This window comes from Enhydra lutris, unplaced genomic scaffold, assembly GCF_002288905.1.
Source record: "Enhydra lutris kenyoni isolate GAN:26980312 unplaced genomic scaffold, ASM228890v2 scaffoldscaffold3, whole genome shotgun sequence".
In the NCBI taxonomy this organism is placed as follows: Eukaryota; Metazoa; Chordata; class Mammalia; order Carnivora; family Mustelidae; genus Enhydra; species Enhydra lutris.
In genome coordinates this window covers 75,765,673-75,783,191 of record NW_019154087.1, presented here as the reverse complement: position 1 = coordinate 75,783,191, position 17,519 = coordinate 75,765,673, and the positions used below count along the sequence as shown (strand labels likewise).

At 37.9% G+C, this 17,519-nt stretch overlaps 1 protein-coding gene across 1 annotated transcript; it reads left to right on the top strand.

Moving 5' to 3' along the window:
* Window positions 1–4,741: 4,741 nt before the first annotated feature.
* On the top strand, window positions 4,742–7,735 carry LOC111153385 (defensin beta 134). Its single transcript, XM_022512383.1, has 2 exons — window positions 4,742–4,799; window positions 7,593–7,735. The coding sequence occupies exons 1-2, from the start codon at window positions 4,742–4,744 to the stop codon at window positions 7,733–7,735; spliced, it is 201 nt and encodes a 66-aa protein (XP_022368091.1).
* Window positions 7,736–17,519: the final 9,784 nt, after the last annotated feature.

The window sequence follows — 17,519 nt, the reverse complement described above, 5'->3', positions numbered from 1 at the left end:
GTAAACATGAATTTTATAAAGGCTTACACTTTTTTCACGTGTGTGCTTTTACATTAACTTCCTTCCTTTATCTCCACCACCATGTGCTGTTCATCTATAATACCATATCCCAGCCCCATGAAGTACTGCCTGACCTTGGGCAAGTTCTATAGTCTCTCTCTATATCAGTTTTCTTGTCTACAAAATGAGATAACAATAGTACCTATATCATGGTGTTAGAAGAATTATACTAGGATATGTGAAGTTCTTAAGCAGTGCCTGACCCCAGTGTTAGCTCCATGTTAACTGTAATTTCATGGGACCACAGAATGTGATCTGTTCTCTAGTTTTTTGGAATTTATTGAATCATTCCTTGCAATCTAAGTTAAAATTGATATTTGCTAAAATTCCATGTGATCTTGAAAATAAGGTATATTTTCTATTTGTGAGATATATAATCTTATATAAAGAATATGTTTATTCAACACTATTATATTTCAATAATCAAGGACTTCAACACTGGTAGTGAGGACTAAGAAGAAGGAAGAGATTCAGGATGCATTTCAGAAGTAGGGTTGACAGAATTTAGTGGCCATAGGACATAATGAGAAGAAGGTATGAAAGATCATACTGTGATTTCAAAGCTTGCAAAGAGATGGTTAGCAATACAGCTCACTAAACTAGATAGGCCAGAAGAGAAAGTAGGTTAGGAGAAGGGAGAAAGTCAATAAGGAGATGTTTCAGCATAATGGAGTTATGCAAGGGATATGAATATCAGATCACTGGACACATTTGCAAAAGTGTAACTTTGTTTTTTTTAATAAATGAACATAATTCCTATTATGAGCCTCATTCCTCCTGGTCATAGAACTTTAAACTTGGTGTATTCAGAATTGCTTCTTTTCTCTAAATTATTTGTAAGTTCAAGAAGACTTAAGCAGTGGTGAGGCATCTGGGAGAGCCTTGATTATGTTAACATTACAAAGATAATCATCATTCCTGCTTGGTCTTCAGTCACTAGCCAAAGTATAACTGCTAAGTTACTTCTTGTTCTTAATAGAATTCTTAACCTCTGGGTGAGTGAATGGGATAATTCTGCCACTGAAGCATCCTTCTAGTTTACCATAAATTCCAGTGGGAATATCTATTGCTCCACCACATCCATGTGATCTCAATCATACAAGGATTCTACTATTACTTTCTTCCCATGCTGGGAGAACCTGTGTGAGGGAAGGGGGACCAATGCCATGAGATGACTTCAGATCTATCTACCAAAGAAAACCAGTCAATCAGTGCTATGCTATGTATGATCTTGCCCCCGCCCTGAGCTCCATTCACATGAGGAAACACCAGTGCACCAAGCCACCAGACTTTAACCAGAGTTTCTATCCTCCATTACTTCCTCCCATTTCCCTTCTCTCCCACTATATGAAACCCAGGACTAGAGATAAAAAAAAAAAAAAAAAAAAAACAGTGATACCCCTCCCCATACTATCTGTACTGTTCATCTTCCTTTACTCCTATTCTATCCCTCTTCCTCTTATTCAAGACTTGGTTTAGGGAAGGAATAAACTCTTAATTTATCTGTACTCTCCAAAATCTATTTTAAAATCTGAATCCAAGTGTTCCTTTCAGTGCCCTAAAGAATGTAGTCTTCTTTTTTTTAATTCAATTTAGCTAACATGTAGTATATTATTAGGTTCCAGAGTAAAATTTAGTGATTTATCAGTTGCATATAACACCCAGTGCTCATTACATCAAGTGTCCTCCTTAATATTAGCCCATCACCCAGTTGCCCCATCCCCCTTTCTCCTCTCCCCTCCTCTCCAGCAAACCTTTGTTTGTCTCCACCCCATTTGGGACCATCCCCTGCCTGCTCTGTTCTCACAGGTCTGTGCCACATCTGTAATTTTTTCATGCTTCCAAAATGTACTGAACTGCTGTGCAGATTGCTCACAGCACAACCCTAGGAAGCACCATTCACAGAGGCAATGAGGTGCATTGCACATCGGTACATAACAGCTCAGTGGGCCCCTTCCATATTTCATACACTTTCTTTGTCATGTCAGAGTCCCTCAGAGACTTCCCTGAGTTGGCACCTCTGATTTCCTTTCTCCGTTTGTGAGAGAGTCTTGCACAGAGATATATTTCTCAATTATAAGAAAAAAAGTTCCTTATGACAAATGTATGTCTCAGTATTTAGAGAGAAGCTTGAGGAATGGTGAGGAGAGGGGAGCCATGGAGTATACAGGCCTTACATGAAAGGTAACTTCTACTCAGTTCTAGCAGATTCTTGCCATGCAAGGGATGCCAAAGGAATGTTGCTGATTATACATCTATATATCTATATATCAGATTTATCTATAAGTATATATATGAGATATATATCAGATTTTAGTATATATAAGAAATATATATTTATATTTCATATATGAAATATAATGGGTAAATATAATGGGTATATATGAAATATAATGGGAAATATATATTTCATATATTATATTTCATAAATGAAATATAAATATATATTATATATAAATATATATTCATATATTTCATATATCTATATATACATATATCAGATTTTCTTTACCCATTCATCTGTCCACGGATATCTGGGCTCTTTCTATATTTTAGCTATTGTGAACATAGTCTTTTGACATGCAGAAGTCTGCTCTTTGTTTCTCTCTTTTCAATGGGAAATAGTACACATTGTTCAGAATATGATAATGATGAATTGTTTTAGACTTTTGAAAACAGGATAAAAAGAAGATGAAGTATGTTTTTTTTTAAATATTCTCAAAATCAAAATCTAATAAATTAGTAAGAAATTCCCAAATAAAATCCAGGTGTAAGGTAGGCAACTTCTAAGATGGCTTCCAATGATTCCTGGGTCCTGGTATCCACGCTTTTCTATAATCCTTTCCTGTTGAGCCAGTCACTTCTAATGGATCATACAGCATTGACTCTTGACAACATGGGTTTGAACTACATGGCTCCACTTAACACACAGATTTTTTTTTTCAATAAATATATTGGACGGGCACCTAGGTGACATAGTCTGTTAAGCATCCAACTCTTGGTTACAGTTCAGGTCATGATCTCAGGGTGGTGAGATCTAGTCCTCATGGGGCTCTGTACTCAGTGGGGACTCTGCTTGGGATTCTCTCTCTCTCCCCTTCTTCATACCCCTCCCCATGCTCTCTCTCAAATAAAAACAAATCTTTAAAAAAAAATGTGGTATATATACATTAAATATTATTCAGCCATAAAAAGGAAGGAAACCCTGCCATTTGTAACAACATTGGTAAACCTAGAAGATATTATGCTAAGTGAAAAAGCCATATATAGACAAATACTGTATGATCTCACTTATGTGTGATATCTCAAGGAAGTCAAATTCACAGAACTAGAAGGTAAAGTGGTAATTGCCAGAATTTGGAAAGTAAGGGAAATGGGGAGATGTTAGCCAAATCAAACTTTCAGTTATAAGATGAATAAGTTCTGATGCTCTAATGTATGGTATGGTGACTCTAATTAATAAAACACCGTATATTTGAAATTTGCTATGAAAGTAAATCTTACATATTCTCACCACAAAAAAATAATTAGAACTATTTGAGGTGATGGATATGTTAATTAGTTTGATTGTGGTAATCATTTCACAATGTATATGTACTTCAAATCATCACATTTGACTGCTTAAACATAAGCAGTTTTTACTTTTTAATTATACCTAGGGGCACCTGGGTGGCTCAGTCATTAAGCATCTGCCTTCAGGTCAGGTCATGATCCCAGAGCCCTGGGATTGAGCCTTATATTGGGCTTCTTGCTCAGCAGGGAGCCTGCTTCTCCTTCTTCCACTCCCCCTGCTTGTGTTCCCTCTCTCACTGTCTCTCTGTCAAATAAATAAAATCTTTTTAAAAATTTTTTAAAATTATACCTCAATAAACCTGGGGAATAAAAGTCATAAAGAATGGTTGGGGTAACAGATATGTTCACTATCTTGAATGTGATGATGGTTTCATAAAAGTATATGTGTCACAACTTATCAAATGCTTTAATGCTTTAATATTTAAATTTTTATGTCATTTATATCTCAATAGTTTTTTTTAATAGTGATAGTTACAAAAAATTACCTTGATGGGATATTATGCAGCTTTGAAAAATATCACTTATGAAGAGTCTTAATGAGACAAAAAATACTTATGGTATATATCATGTTACAAAAGCAGGACATCTGAGTACAAGTATATGGTTCAGAACTACTCATAGCAAAATATTAAATAATAAACTAGGTACACATAAATTTTTCTTAAGAAATACACTGATTGCTTCTGAGAAATGGAGCTCGTGTTAACTCTTCCTTCTTTGCAATTTTTAATAGTTTATAAATTGCCTAAAATTAGCATTTAATTTTCATAGTAACATAAAACAAAACAAAAAAGTTTTATTTACTTAAGAAAAGAAAAAGTATAGTTCTCAGTTCTCCATTAGTACCTTTGGAAAATTCAGGTTGGGGAGCAGTGCCTCTGTCAATAGGAAAAGCTGTCAAACAGGAAAGGGCTGTCAGTTTTTTCCTCACATAAGCATTGCCAGCTCCTTGGCCTCAGGGAAGATCAGTGTAACGTATCTACCTGGAGCAGGGCATACCCCAGACCTGAGAGGTTTGCATGGGAGGGTGTGCTCAACCTTCCCTTGCTGCCCTCTGACAGCCAGAGTCAGACACTGCCACCAGCCTCCTCAACCGAGGCTCCCAGCCATGAAGCTGCTCTTTGTCATGCTTGCCTTGCTCTTCTTTTGGGACCCAACGCTGGCAGGTAAAATGGGAATTTGGGGGGGAGGGGAGTCATTTGTCTAGAAAAGCAATTCCACTAAGCAAACCTATAAATGTCTTACCACCGCGGACCCTTCTATTTTCAAAGTGGAAACAGCATCAACTGGTCTGACGTTAGCAAGACCTGAGCTTGAATTTTGGCTCTCCAATTTGTGTTAACTGTGCAGCTTTAGGCAAAAGTCTAATCTTCCCTGAATCTTAGTTTCTTCATTCACAAAGTGGCAATAATACTAACCTCAGTCTTGCAAGGATTAAGTGTGATAATATATAGAATAGACCTGTACACCACACATATGGTACCTGACTCATGAGAGTTATCATTATATAATCATTAGTAATACCCCAACCTCTTTTGGCACTATTGTTTTGTCCCTAAGTGAGGAACATGTCCAGCCATAATAGTCAAAACCAGCAAATAGTGATAACTCAATTTGTTAAGCTTTCTAATTTGCTGAAATTGCTTATAGTTAATTTGTTATTCGTAGATGTCTTAGATACATGGAGAAACAGATTTGGAACGGCACGTTCCAAGAGAATTAATAAGCTTTATGTGCTAAAAGAAATGTCTGATCAGATGAGATAGCAGATAGGGAGACATGAGAGAGAGTACTGACTGGTCTCATAGTTTAGCTTACCCATATTCATTACTGACTTTAAAAACTCCTTCTTGAATATTCTCTTCACTCAGGGCTATTAAAGCAGCTCAAATTCAGATATTATAGGATCTCATTTAATTTCTCATCCTCCCTCAAGTAATCCCTAGGTAGATGAACCACATTTTGGAGTCATGTGACTCAGTAGGCTGGATTTAAGAATCCATACAATCCAGGCCTCTTGAAGCTGTTGATGGGACCAATCCCACTTTGTTTTATGGCAATAGTTTCATGGCCCCTAGATCGCCAACAAAATAGTATACAATATTGCCTTTAGTGTCTTATACCTTCCCAAAGCTCATCATTTCCATAGGAATTCCTTATCTTATTATGTAGACCACTACACTTCATCTTCTCAGGCTTTCATCCTTTTTTTTTTTTTTTTTTTGCATGTTAGGAACACCTTTCATATTTTCATACTGCCTTGCTTTTTTTTTATTATTAACATATAATGTATTATTTGTTTAAAGGGTATGGGTCTATGATTCATCAGTCTTACAAAATACACAGTGCTCATCTCAATACATACCCTCCCCAATGTCCATCACCCAGTCACCCCATCCCTCCCACACCCTCCACTGTAGCAACCCTCAGTTTATTTCCTGAGATTAAGAGTCTCTTACAGTTTGTCTCCTCTCTGGTTTCATCTTGTTTCATTTTTTCCTCTCTTCCCCTATAATCCTCTGCCTTATTTCTCAAATTCCACATATCAGTGAGATTATATGATAATTGTCTTTCTCTAATTGACTTATCTCACTTAAGATAATACCTTCTAGTTCCATCCACATTGTTGCAAATGGCAAGATTTCATTTTTGATGGCTGCATAATATTCCATTGTAGATATACACATCTTCTTTATCCATTCATCTGTTGATGGACATCTGGGCTCTTTCCATGGTTTGGCTATTGTGGACATTGCTTCTATAAACATTGGGGTGCAGTTGCCTCTTCAGATCACTACATTTATATATTTGGTGTAAACACCCAGTAATGCAATTGCTGGTCATAGGGTAGCTCTATTTTCAACTTTTTGAGGACTTTCCATTTTCCAGAGTAGCTGCACAAGCTTGCATTACCACCAAGAGGGCTCCCCTTTCTCCGCATCCTTGCTCAGCTTTTATCTTGCCAGCTAAGTAACCCTGATCCTTTTCTCTCCTTATAGGATAATTATCTTCCAAAGCATGATAACTTGAACAGGATGTGGTGGCTCAAAATTTCTACAGATGACCAAGTATTTGACACTCTTTTCCTTTTAAGACCTACTTATGAATATAAATTTAAAATATTCATATTTTGATAATTCTACAGAATAGCTTATCTATAAAAGTGTAAGTTTGAAATACCTTGGACCCCAATAAGACATATTAAATCTTCAAAATAGATTTCATCCTCCTCTAAACTCATAACACCATTCTATGCTGCAAATGCTTCACTGCACTTGTCATCTTTTCTCCTCTCTCACAGATATTTTGTGTTTCTTCTCTTTTTTTGTCTAGACTGAAAATCCTTAAAGTCTATATCATACTCAAATCTGTACCCCAACAGCACCTGGATTTATGAAAACTGGTTTGGGAATGAATACAGAATTAAATAATGAGCAAATGACTACATGCATAGGTAATCTGGTTGTTCCAAGTATATTAACTGACCAGTTTGGGCAGACTTCCAAGTTATTAATTGTCATAGTTCAGACTAACAAAACAAAATACTGAAGATTGTGTGGTTTAAATAAAATGTATTTCATCACAGTTCCGGAGGCTGGAGAGTCCAAGAGCAACTGCAGGCTGATTCAGTCTCTGATGAGAGCTATCTTCCTGGCTTTTAAACAGTCAACCTCTCCACCAGTCCTACAATATCAAGACCCCACACTAACAACCTCAATTAACTGTAATTACATCTCAGAGTCCCTTTCCCCAAATAGAGTCACATTGGAGTTTAGAGTTTCAACCTATGAATGGAGGGGGAGAGGGAGGAAAGTTGTATTTATTTTTTTTTTTTCAATTACAGAACCAAACATTATAATCAAGTCTCCTTGGAATGCAGTTTGATAAAAATGGAAGTACCAATTCTATAGTCCAAAAAGACCCATAATGAATTATTTATTCATTCATTTTCTTTCTAGGCTTGAATCCACTGGCAGCAGAAATACACAAAAAATGCTACAGGAATGGTATCTGCAGACTTGAGTGCTACACAAGCGAAATGTTAGTTGCTAACTGTGGGTTTCAGCTGGAATGCTGTGTCAAAGGAAACCCAGACCCCTGACAAGAGAAGCCAGAGAACACCAATGAACTTCAAAGTCTTTGACACCCTCTCCACTGTCTTTCACACAGCGAGGGAATTTCAATTACACTGTGACCCTGTCGTGTGTCCATGGCTGTGGGTTTTTAGCATTTTTTAAAAGTCATCAGAATCAGGATTTTGTATTTGAAAAGCTGAGCTGCTGCCTTCCTAAAGACAGCTAAGCTTCTCATGAAAACTTAGGATGTATTTTATCATTTCAAAATGATATCCATGTTCTTCTCAGTGCTGATTTCTCTCTTTCCTCATAGAAAGGAAGTTTTAAGTATTTATCAAGGCCTCAAGTTACAGAAACATCTTTTTACACTTGGGCTTTACCCTACCATCCCTTTGGCTCCCTGTTTACTGTCTCTTTGGACTGTGCATCTTAGAGAAACACATCTGCTCTAGCCCCCTGATGACCCTGTATGCTTCTCACATAGACTGCATAGACAAGGCATAACTGCAGGCTGGCCCAAGTCTTGACTGAGTCTGACCACACAGTTCTTCTTGAAACACAGCGAAATATCATGTTGTAATGGGCAGTCTTTAGCAGGTTCTCAGCCACCTCCTTTCAGGAAGTGAAAGCACGGAACTTTCCATCTCAATCACCTTAGGTTCAGCTACAGTTATCAGACCACTTGGCTATCGTTTACAGCTGACTCCTCAGCAGCACAGTGGCCCAACATCTCTGCTACCCATCATCTGGTCCCTTTGGTTGGGTTCATCTGTAGCCCTAGGAGCTAACACCAAGCTGATCTTTCTTTGATGTGTAAGTAAGCAATACATTTTCTCAGCTCATTTAGACTCACCATTTTCTTTACTGGTCAACATTATGAAGGTGTGGTAGGCAAACCTACAACTTTTCTTGTGGTGCTCATTATCCTACTGACTACAGCGATGCTGCTGCATGTCTGCCTAACTTCTCAATACCATCAACCCACATACAGTTGCATGAGTGTGGCGTTCTGCACATGCAGTTCAGCATGAGGGTGCGGTAGCAAAGGGGGTAGATTCTGGGCGTGGAGCAATTCTCTTTAACCTTAGTGTTGAATCCAGCTTGGACTCTGGCAATTCTGAAAAGGTGGAGCTCTAGCTGCAAATAGCTGATTGCTGACCTGGTACATGGCTGAGGAAACAATACCTAAGTCCTGGCTTAAAATGACAGTACCACCTTTGGAAGCAATGAAAAGAGAACAGTAAATGAGAAAGATGAGGGGTTGTGAGAGGTCCTATCCACTCAGATGCTCTTCAGCCTTTGATTAAACCCAGTGTTGGAATCTTTAGGGAGGAAGATGTTAAAAACACAGTAGAGTGTGTCCTCCCCTCAGAGACCCGAACTTTCCTGTGGAGTCAGTAGGAGATGGTTTAAATGGAATGGCATTAAAGATGGTCTGGAATGGCAGTCATGGTTATTAAGCATCCAAAGTAAGGAATACATCCACACAGGTCCCAGGAAAATTCTCAGACTTTGAAGGAGGTGGGAGAGTCCTTCCATGAATGGCACTGAATCTTACGGAGCTGTGACCTTATAGCATCCAGGGAGGCTTAGGCTTGCTTCTCATTTGACTCTTTCACTTCAGATGTACATTCTCTATACACACAGATAAAATAAAATCTGAAAGCAATTCAGTCTGCTGACTATCTGAAGAGCCTCTTTTTCCAAATGGGTAAAAGGACACTGTTCTCCCATCAGAGAAGTGATCTCCAAAACAATGGAAAAAAACTTGAGTTCTCTCTGCTGAAACAAAATAAACTCTCTGGAATCTGGTTAAGTCTTGGACAAACAGAACTTCCCACTACTACAAAAAAACAAAGATGGATGTAGGCCAACACTACACTTTCCTTATCTTACTGTTCATAAACCCAAAACTCTATATCCATATACCATGTGAGGAAATGAATTCTGTTATTAACAATGGTAGCTGCAAACTGTTTTATTCTTTTGATGCAAAGTGTTTATGTAACACAAGCAACCTGTAGCTTTTCTGGGCTTCTGTAAATATGGAACCTGAAAGGAAATTGGCTAACTATAGCTAGTCTCTGTACCTGGAGACATCCAAAAGAATCTTAATTCTAAAATCAAAAGCCTTCTTTAAAATAATGTACTTACCAAATATCTCAGTAAAGCAACAAAACATGGAAGGGCATTTTCACAATTTAGAGCTAACTTCCTTCAGAATTCTTTTTGGATATCACTCCCTGACATCCCACCTATCCAGTGACAAAGTTGCACTCTAAAAATAATACATGGTTGGGACGCCTGGGTGGCTCAGTTGGTTGGACGACTGCCTTCGGCTCAGGTCATGATCCCGGGGTCCCGGGATCGAGTCCCACATCGGGCTCCCAGCTCCATGGGGAGTCTGCTTCTCCCTCTGACCTTCTCCTCGCTCATGCTCTCTCTCACTGTCTCTCTCTCAAATAAATAAATAAAATCTTTAAAAAAAATAAAAATTAAAAAAAAAATAAAAATAATACATGGTTTCCATCAATAAATGAATGGATAAAGAAGATGTGGTGTGTGTGTATAAAAATGTATATATTATTATATATTATAAATAAATAGTGTATATAATATATATAATGTATATACCATTTCCTATATATATAAAAATATAATAATTACACTATATATGTTATATATGCACTATATATATATATATATATATGTATACACACACACAACAGAATATTAGTCATAAAAAAGAATAAAATCCTGCCATTTGTGGCAACAAGGTCGACCCTAGAGAGTATTATCCTAACTAAAATAAATCAGGCAGAGAAAGAGAAATACCATATGATTTTACTTATATGTGGAATCTAAAAAACAAAACAAATGAACAAACAAACAAAACAGACTCTTAAGTACACAGAACAAACTGGTTGCCAGATGGGAGGTAGGTTGGAGGATGGGTGAAATAGAGGAAAGTAATTAAGAGATACAACTTCCAGTTAGGGGCCCCTGGGTGGCTCAGTTGGTTAACCACCTGCCTTCAGCTTAGGTCATGATCCCTGGAATCAAGTCCCACATTAGGCTCCCTGCTCAGCAGGAAGTCTGCTTCTCCCTCTCTCTCTGCCTGCTGTTCCCCCTGCTTGTGTGCTGTCTCTCTCTCTCTGTCAAATAAATAAATAAAATATTTTAAAAAGAGAGATATAAATTTCAGTTATAAAAGAACCAGAATAGTGGAACAAATTAAAAATAAAAGTTGTGGGACGCCTGGGTGGCTCAGTTGGTTAAGCAGCTGCCTTCGGCTCAGGTCATGATCCCAGCGTCCTGGGATCGAGTCCCACATTGGGCTCCTTGCTCATCAGGGAGCCTGCTTCTTCCTCTGCCTCTGCCTGCCATTCTGTCTGCCTGTGCTTGCTCTCTCTCCCTCTCTCTCTCTAATAAATAAATAAAATCTTTAAAAAAAAAAATAAAAGTTGTTTCTTTGAATTGGGGTGGGTTTCCCTCCTTTTTTTTTTTTTTTTTTTTTTTCCAGTTGGCTTTCTGGGGGAGGGACCTGCCCTGCGGGTTTTCAGGCAATAACAGTCCTAGAGTTAAGTCCTCCTGTCCCCATCAAGGGGTGGGCTCTGAGGAAACTGTTTTTCAGCCTTTTGTTCTCTGGAGGTTTTTTTTTGTTTGTTTGTTTGTTTTCTCTCCCCTTGGTGGCTTTTGATAGTTTTTGGAGGTTTAGAGTAAAGCAAACTGCACCCAGAACTCCCTTTCAGAGAGAAGCCTCAGTTTCTTCCCCTCTGTGTGCTCCAGAGCACAGAAATTCCCCATCACAACATAAGTTGCAGAGATGAAAAATTCAACAGAGGGAATATAATCAAAACATTGTAATAATGTTGCAAGATATCTGGTGACTACACTTATCATGGTGAGCACTGCGCAATATACAGAATTTTTTAATCAATATGTTGTACACCTGAAGCTAATATAACATTGTATGTCAATTACACTTCAATAATAAATAAGAAAAAATAAAATAAAGAATAAAAATGACACTTTTATTCTAGAAGCTGGAATAGAGATTCTGAGAAGACTTGAGAGCAAGTAAAAGCTCTGTTTTTAAGGAAATTTGACAAGATACAATGTCGTTCCTGATTAAAACACTTCAAAGTAGAGGAATAGAGGGAACATTCCTGAACTTCATAAAACCTATCTATGAAAAACCCACAGCGAATATCATCCTCAATGGGAAAAAGCTGACAGCCTTCCCTCTGAGATCAGGAACACAGCAAGGATGCCCACTCTCGCCATTCTTGTTCAACATGGTACTAGAAGTCCTAGCAACTGCTATCAGACAACAAAGAGAAATAAAAGGTATCCAAATTGGCAATGAAGAAGTCAAACTCTCTCACTTCACAGATGATATGATACTTTATATGGAAAACCCAAAAGACTCCACCCCCCAAACTACCAGAACTCATACAGAAATTCAGTAATGTGGCAGGATACAAAATCAATGTACAGAAATCAGTTGCTTTCTTATACACTAACAGTGAAAATATAGAATGGATGGGAAATTAGATAATCGATTCCATTTACTACAGCACTAAGAACCATAAGATACCTGGGAATAAGCCTAACCAAAGAGGTAAAGGATCTGTATTTGAGGAACTACAGAACACTTATGGAAGAAATTGGAGAAGACACAAAAAGATGGAAAACCATTCCATGTTCATGGATCAGAAAAATAAACTTGTTAAAATGTCTATACTGCCTAGAGCAATCTATACTTTCATTGCCATCACGATCAAAATTCCACCAGCATTTTTCAAAGAGATGGAACAAACAATCCTAAAATTTGTATGAAACCAGAAGAGACACCAAATTGCTAAGGAAATGTGAAAAAGAAAAACAAAACTAGGGCCATCAAGTTGCCTGATTTCAAGCTTTACTACAAAGCTGTGATCACCAAGACAGCATGGTACTGACACAAAAACAGACACATAGACCAGTGGAACAGAGTAGAGAGCCCAGATATGGACCTTCAACTCTATGGTCAAATAATCTTTGACAAAGCAGGAAAAAATATACAGTGGAAAAAAGACAGTCTCTTCAATAAATGGTGCTGGGAAAATTGGACAGCTGTGTGTAAAAGAATGAAACTCAACCATTCTCTTACACCATATACAAAGATAAACTTGAAATGGAAAAAAAAACCTCAATGTGAGGCAGGAATCTTTCAAAATCCTAGAGGAGAACATAGGCAATAACCTCTTTGACATCGGCCACAGCAACTTCTTTCAAGATATGTCTCCAAAGGCAAAGGAAACAAAAGTGAAAATGAATTTTTGGGACTTCATCAAGATCAAAAGCTTCTGCACAGCAAAGGAAACAGTCAACAAAACAAAGAGGCAACCCACAGAATGGGAAAAGATATTCGCAAATGACACTACGGACAAAGGGCTGATACCCAAGATCTATAAAGAACTTCTCAAACTCAACACACACAAAACAGAGAATCACATCAATAAATGGGCAGAAGACATGAACAGACACTTCTCCAATGAAGACATACAAATGGCTCTCAGACCCATGAAAAAATGTTTATCATTAGCCATCAGGGAGATTCAAATCAAAACCACATTGAGGGGGCACCTGGGTGGCTCAGTGGATTAAGCCGCTGCCTTCGGCTCAGGTCATGATCTCAGGGTCCTGGGATTGAGTCCTGCATCGGGCTCTCTGCTCAGCCTGCTTCCCTCTCTCTCTCTCTGCCTGCCTCTCCATCTACTTGTGATCTCTCTTTGTCAAATAAATAAATAAAATCTTTAAAAAAAAAAAAACCACATTGAGATACCACCTTACACCAGTTAGAATGGCCAAAATTAACAAGACAGTAAACAACAAGTGTTGGAGAGGATGTGGAGAAAGGGGAACCCTCTTACACTGTTGGTGGGAATGCAAGTTGGTGCAGCCACTTCTTTGGAAAACAGCATGGAGATTCCTTAAGAATTAAAAATAGAGCTACCTATGATCCTGCAATTGCACTACTGGGTATTTACCCCAAAGATACAGATGTAGTGAAAAGAAGGGCCACCTGTACTCCAATGTTCATAGCAGCAATGGTCACAGTCGCCAAACTGTGGAAAGAACCAAGATGCCCTTCAGCAGATGAATGGATAAAGATATGGTCCATATATACAATGGAATATTATACCTCCATCAGAAAGGATGAATACCCAACTTTTGTAAACATGGATGGGACTGGAGCAGATTATGCTGAGTGAAATAAGTCAAGCAGAGATAGTCAATTATCATATGGTTTCACTTACTTGTGGAGCATAAGGAATAACATGAAGAACATTGGGAGATGGAGAGAAGTGAGTTGGGGGAAACTGGAGGGGGAGACAAACCATGAGAGACTGTGGACTCTGAGAAACAAACTGAGGGTTTTGGAGGGGAGGAGGTGGGGGGTTGGGTGAGCCCAGTGGTGGGTATTAAGGAGGGCACGTATTGCATGGAGCACTGGGTGAGGTGCATAAACAATGAATTTTGGAACACACATACAAAAAAATTTTAATTTAATTTAAAAATATAAGTAACAAAAGAAGAAGAAGAAGAGCAATTATGAAGGCCCTGAATCAGGAATCAGTGTGGCATATGTAAGAAAACAAACCACTGTGGCCAAATTACAGAGGAAGGGGACGACAGAGAAGAGAGTCTCGGGGAGATGGGCAAGGGATACCACCAATTTTGTGATTCTGTGTTACAGCAACCATGGGAAACCAATTCACCAAATTAAACTACCTCTAGAGGCCTCTTAACATCTCTCTAAAATTTGCTTGTCATTGTTACTGCCCCTAGAGAGTTGAGCAAAGACACTGGTATGGACCTGCTTGCCTTTGTCTTTGTGTTGAGATAAAGCTTGAACTCCCCACTAAATTAAATATCACTCTCACTGCTGGGTTAGGAAAATGGCGGTGACTTTTTCACTAGATATTGTGACTGATTAAAGAGATTAAAGAAATTAAAGACTTTGTACAGTGAAAGGTCAGGTCACAGTCCTGGAAAAGGATGAGCTAAAGAGGAATCATAGTTGCCGTAAGGAAATAATAAGAGCAGGAGCCGATGCTAATGAGATGTTGTGGACTAACCGCACTGAAGTGATGACTCCTTTGTGGATGGTTTAAGAGAATTTGTAGGAATAGTTTAGGCAGCGAGAATAGATATTATGAGAATAGCCCGTGCTGGTTGAGAGAAGTGAACAGACTTAATGAATGTGCAAATATCCCATTAAGTCTCTAAGTCCTTGACAGCAGTATCTTTCATCTGTTCTCAAAGGTAAAATGCTGCTGTGTCAGTGTGAGTAGTAGGTACTTAAGTAACAATAACTTGAAGTGCATGAAATTATAGCTAAGAAGGTTTAGGCAGATGAAGCCTTGAAAGAAAAAAAAAAGCAATTTCTTTCATTTTGTTACCAAACATAGTATATATTGCCCAAGAAGAGCTAAAAAGTACATTTTTATTGTTCCCATAAAAATTAAAGGAATTTTTTGGGCACCTGTGTGGCTCAGAGGGTTAAGCCTCTGCCTTCGGTGCAGGTCATGATCTCAGTGTCCTGGGATGGAGGCCCAGCTAGGGCTCTCTGCTCAGCAGGGAGCCTGCTTCCCCCTCTCTCTCTGCCTGCCTCTCTGCCTACTTGTAATTTCTCTGTCAAATAAATAAATAAAATCTTAAGAAAAAAAAGAAATTAAAGGAACTTTTTTGGAAACATCATTAGTATATAACTATGGGCTTTTGGCAAAAAGAAAAATAAATATAATTGAATACCAAACATTTCCTTGATACTATACAAATCAATTATATAACAATATGCACTGAGTCCAAATATTCATAAATTTCATATGCATTCATTTTCTGCTCTATGACTATAAAACACACTGAGCTAGAAATACTTAAAATAATTAACCAACCGCTATAATTAAGAAACACTGAATATCATAAAACCAGAAATCATAAGTGTAATAAAGAAAGCTTGACCCCTACCTGTGTTGTAATGTTTAGTGCAGTATCGTAGATCTTTCTCTTCTTTCAGCAGAAATTGGGGCAAATTGAGTCCTTCAGCTACTTGTACAGGTGCCTCATTTTGCCATTCAAAAATGAGATCATTCATTGTGTACCCAACTAGGCAAAACATAATAAAAATATTTATAGCAAAAAGGGCATTCAAAGAAATCAAATTTCTTTTAAAAAGCTGGTACATTTCACATAGGGCAGGATGACCAGCGTCATCTTAACTCAAAATATTGAGTTATGCATTGCACAATTCCATCTCACCAAAGTCTACTGAACTCTATTCACATAGAATACTCATCAAATAATGTAAGAAAATGTAGTAGGTTAATAAAAAGCATAACATGGCATACAGAAACTTCAAAGGACAGGCATATACATTCTTTCCTCGGAATGGGCAGCTCCTGAATTAGTTCAACAATTCATTTTGGTTCCACTCCATTAGATATCCCCTCACCTTCTCTCAAATCATTCAGGGCTCTTTCAACAAAAAGTAAAATTGTCACTGGTTAGGAAAAGACCTAAACTACAATATCTGTGGGGGAAAGCACCAAGGCTTTTATCTTGCTTGATTTCATCATTAACTGTTTTAGTTTATGGCATCTGCTTCTATGTTCCATATCCTAAAATGAACAAAATGATATTTTAAATAGAAATGTTAACTACTCAGCGGAAATCAGAGTACAAAGAAAAAACCATGTGGAACCATTTGTGGAGGAGGAAACTCTTACACATACTATCAGTGAATTCAGGATAGAACTAGCTAACATATTTTGTAATAAAAAATCAGCATCTTTTAGTAAATGGAAAATTCATGTTTATACAGGAGAGGTATCTAAGAAAAGCAAGATTTCATCTTTTTTTTTTTTCCCTCCTCTGAATGAGAAGCTATTGAAATGTACACCCAAAGGCTGCCAGAGGGGAGACAAAAGCAAATGGTACTTGAGGGGGAAGACTATTGTTACAATGTACAACTACCCTGGAGGTAGAGAGAGAGGATACAGGACTGGCTTTTGATCTAAGTCAACTGGGCCGATTAAGGAAGCAGAAGCTCTAGACTCCTGAAGAAACAAACAAGGGAAATTGTCCCAAACATGTTATCCTGGAGGGAACTTGGTATTGTTGGAAAGAGGCTGTTTAATGTCTAGAAACAGCTGGCGTAGAGCAGATATGGCTGGACAGAGCTATGTGTAGGGAAGGCATGATATGTGAAATTTCATCCCAATTTAGACAGACCAATAGAGAAACTTCATTTTGCTTTTATATTCTAAGGTTTTTTCAGTCTTCTGTGAAAAGAAATGAGCTCTCTGAGATTCCCTCAAAGACAAGCTTTAGTCTCTAATGCTAGCTATAAGCAGTATATTTAGCTTCCTTGCTGCTAAATAATCATCCACAGTAAGTGATTTAGGTACGGGAAACTCTTAATCACACTAGGCTACTTCCTTACGGTCCCTAAAATAGTTGTTTAAAATCAGAAAGAAGGTAGTGAGTTGGCATGGGTAGGGGGTCTTTTGTTCTGAGTAATTTACTTGAACGGTCAAAAAAATAACTAAAAAGAACTAAATAACTAAATAGAATATATTTAATTAATTAATAATTAGTAATTAGTAACTAATTATAATAAATAATTTATTAATAAATAACTAAAAAGAGACTTGTGGACTCTGAGAAACAAACTGAGGGTTTTGGAGGGAAGGGTGGTGGGGGATGAGGTGAGCCTGGTGGTGGGTATTATGGAGCACGTATTGCATGCAGCACTGGGTG

Coding starts and splice junctions, on each gene's coding strand:
- LOC111153385 (XM_022512383.1), top strand. CDS start 4,742: ATGAAGCTGCTCTTTGTCATGCTTGCCTTGCTCTTCTTTTGGGACCCA. Junction 4,800..7,592: donor TTGGGACCCAACGCTGGCAG/GTAAAATGGGAA, acceptor TTTTCTTTCTAG/GCTTGAATCCACTGGCAGCA.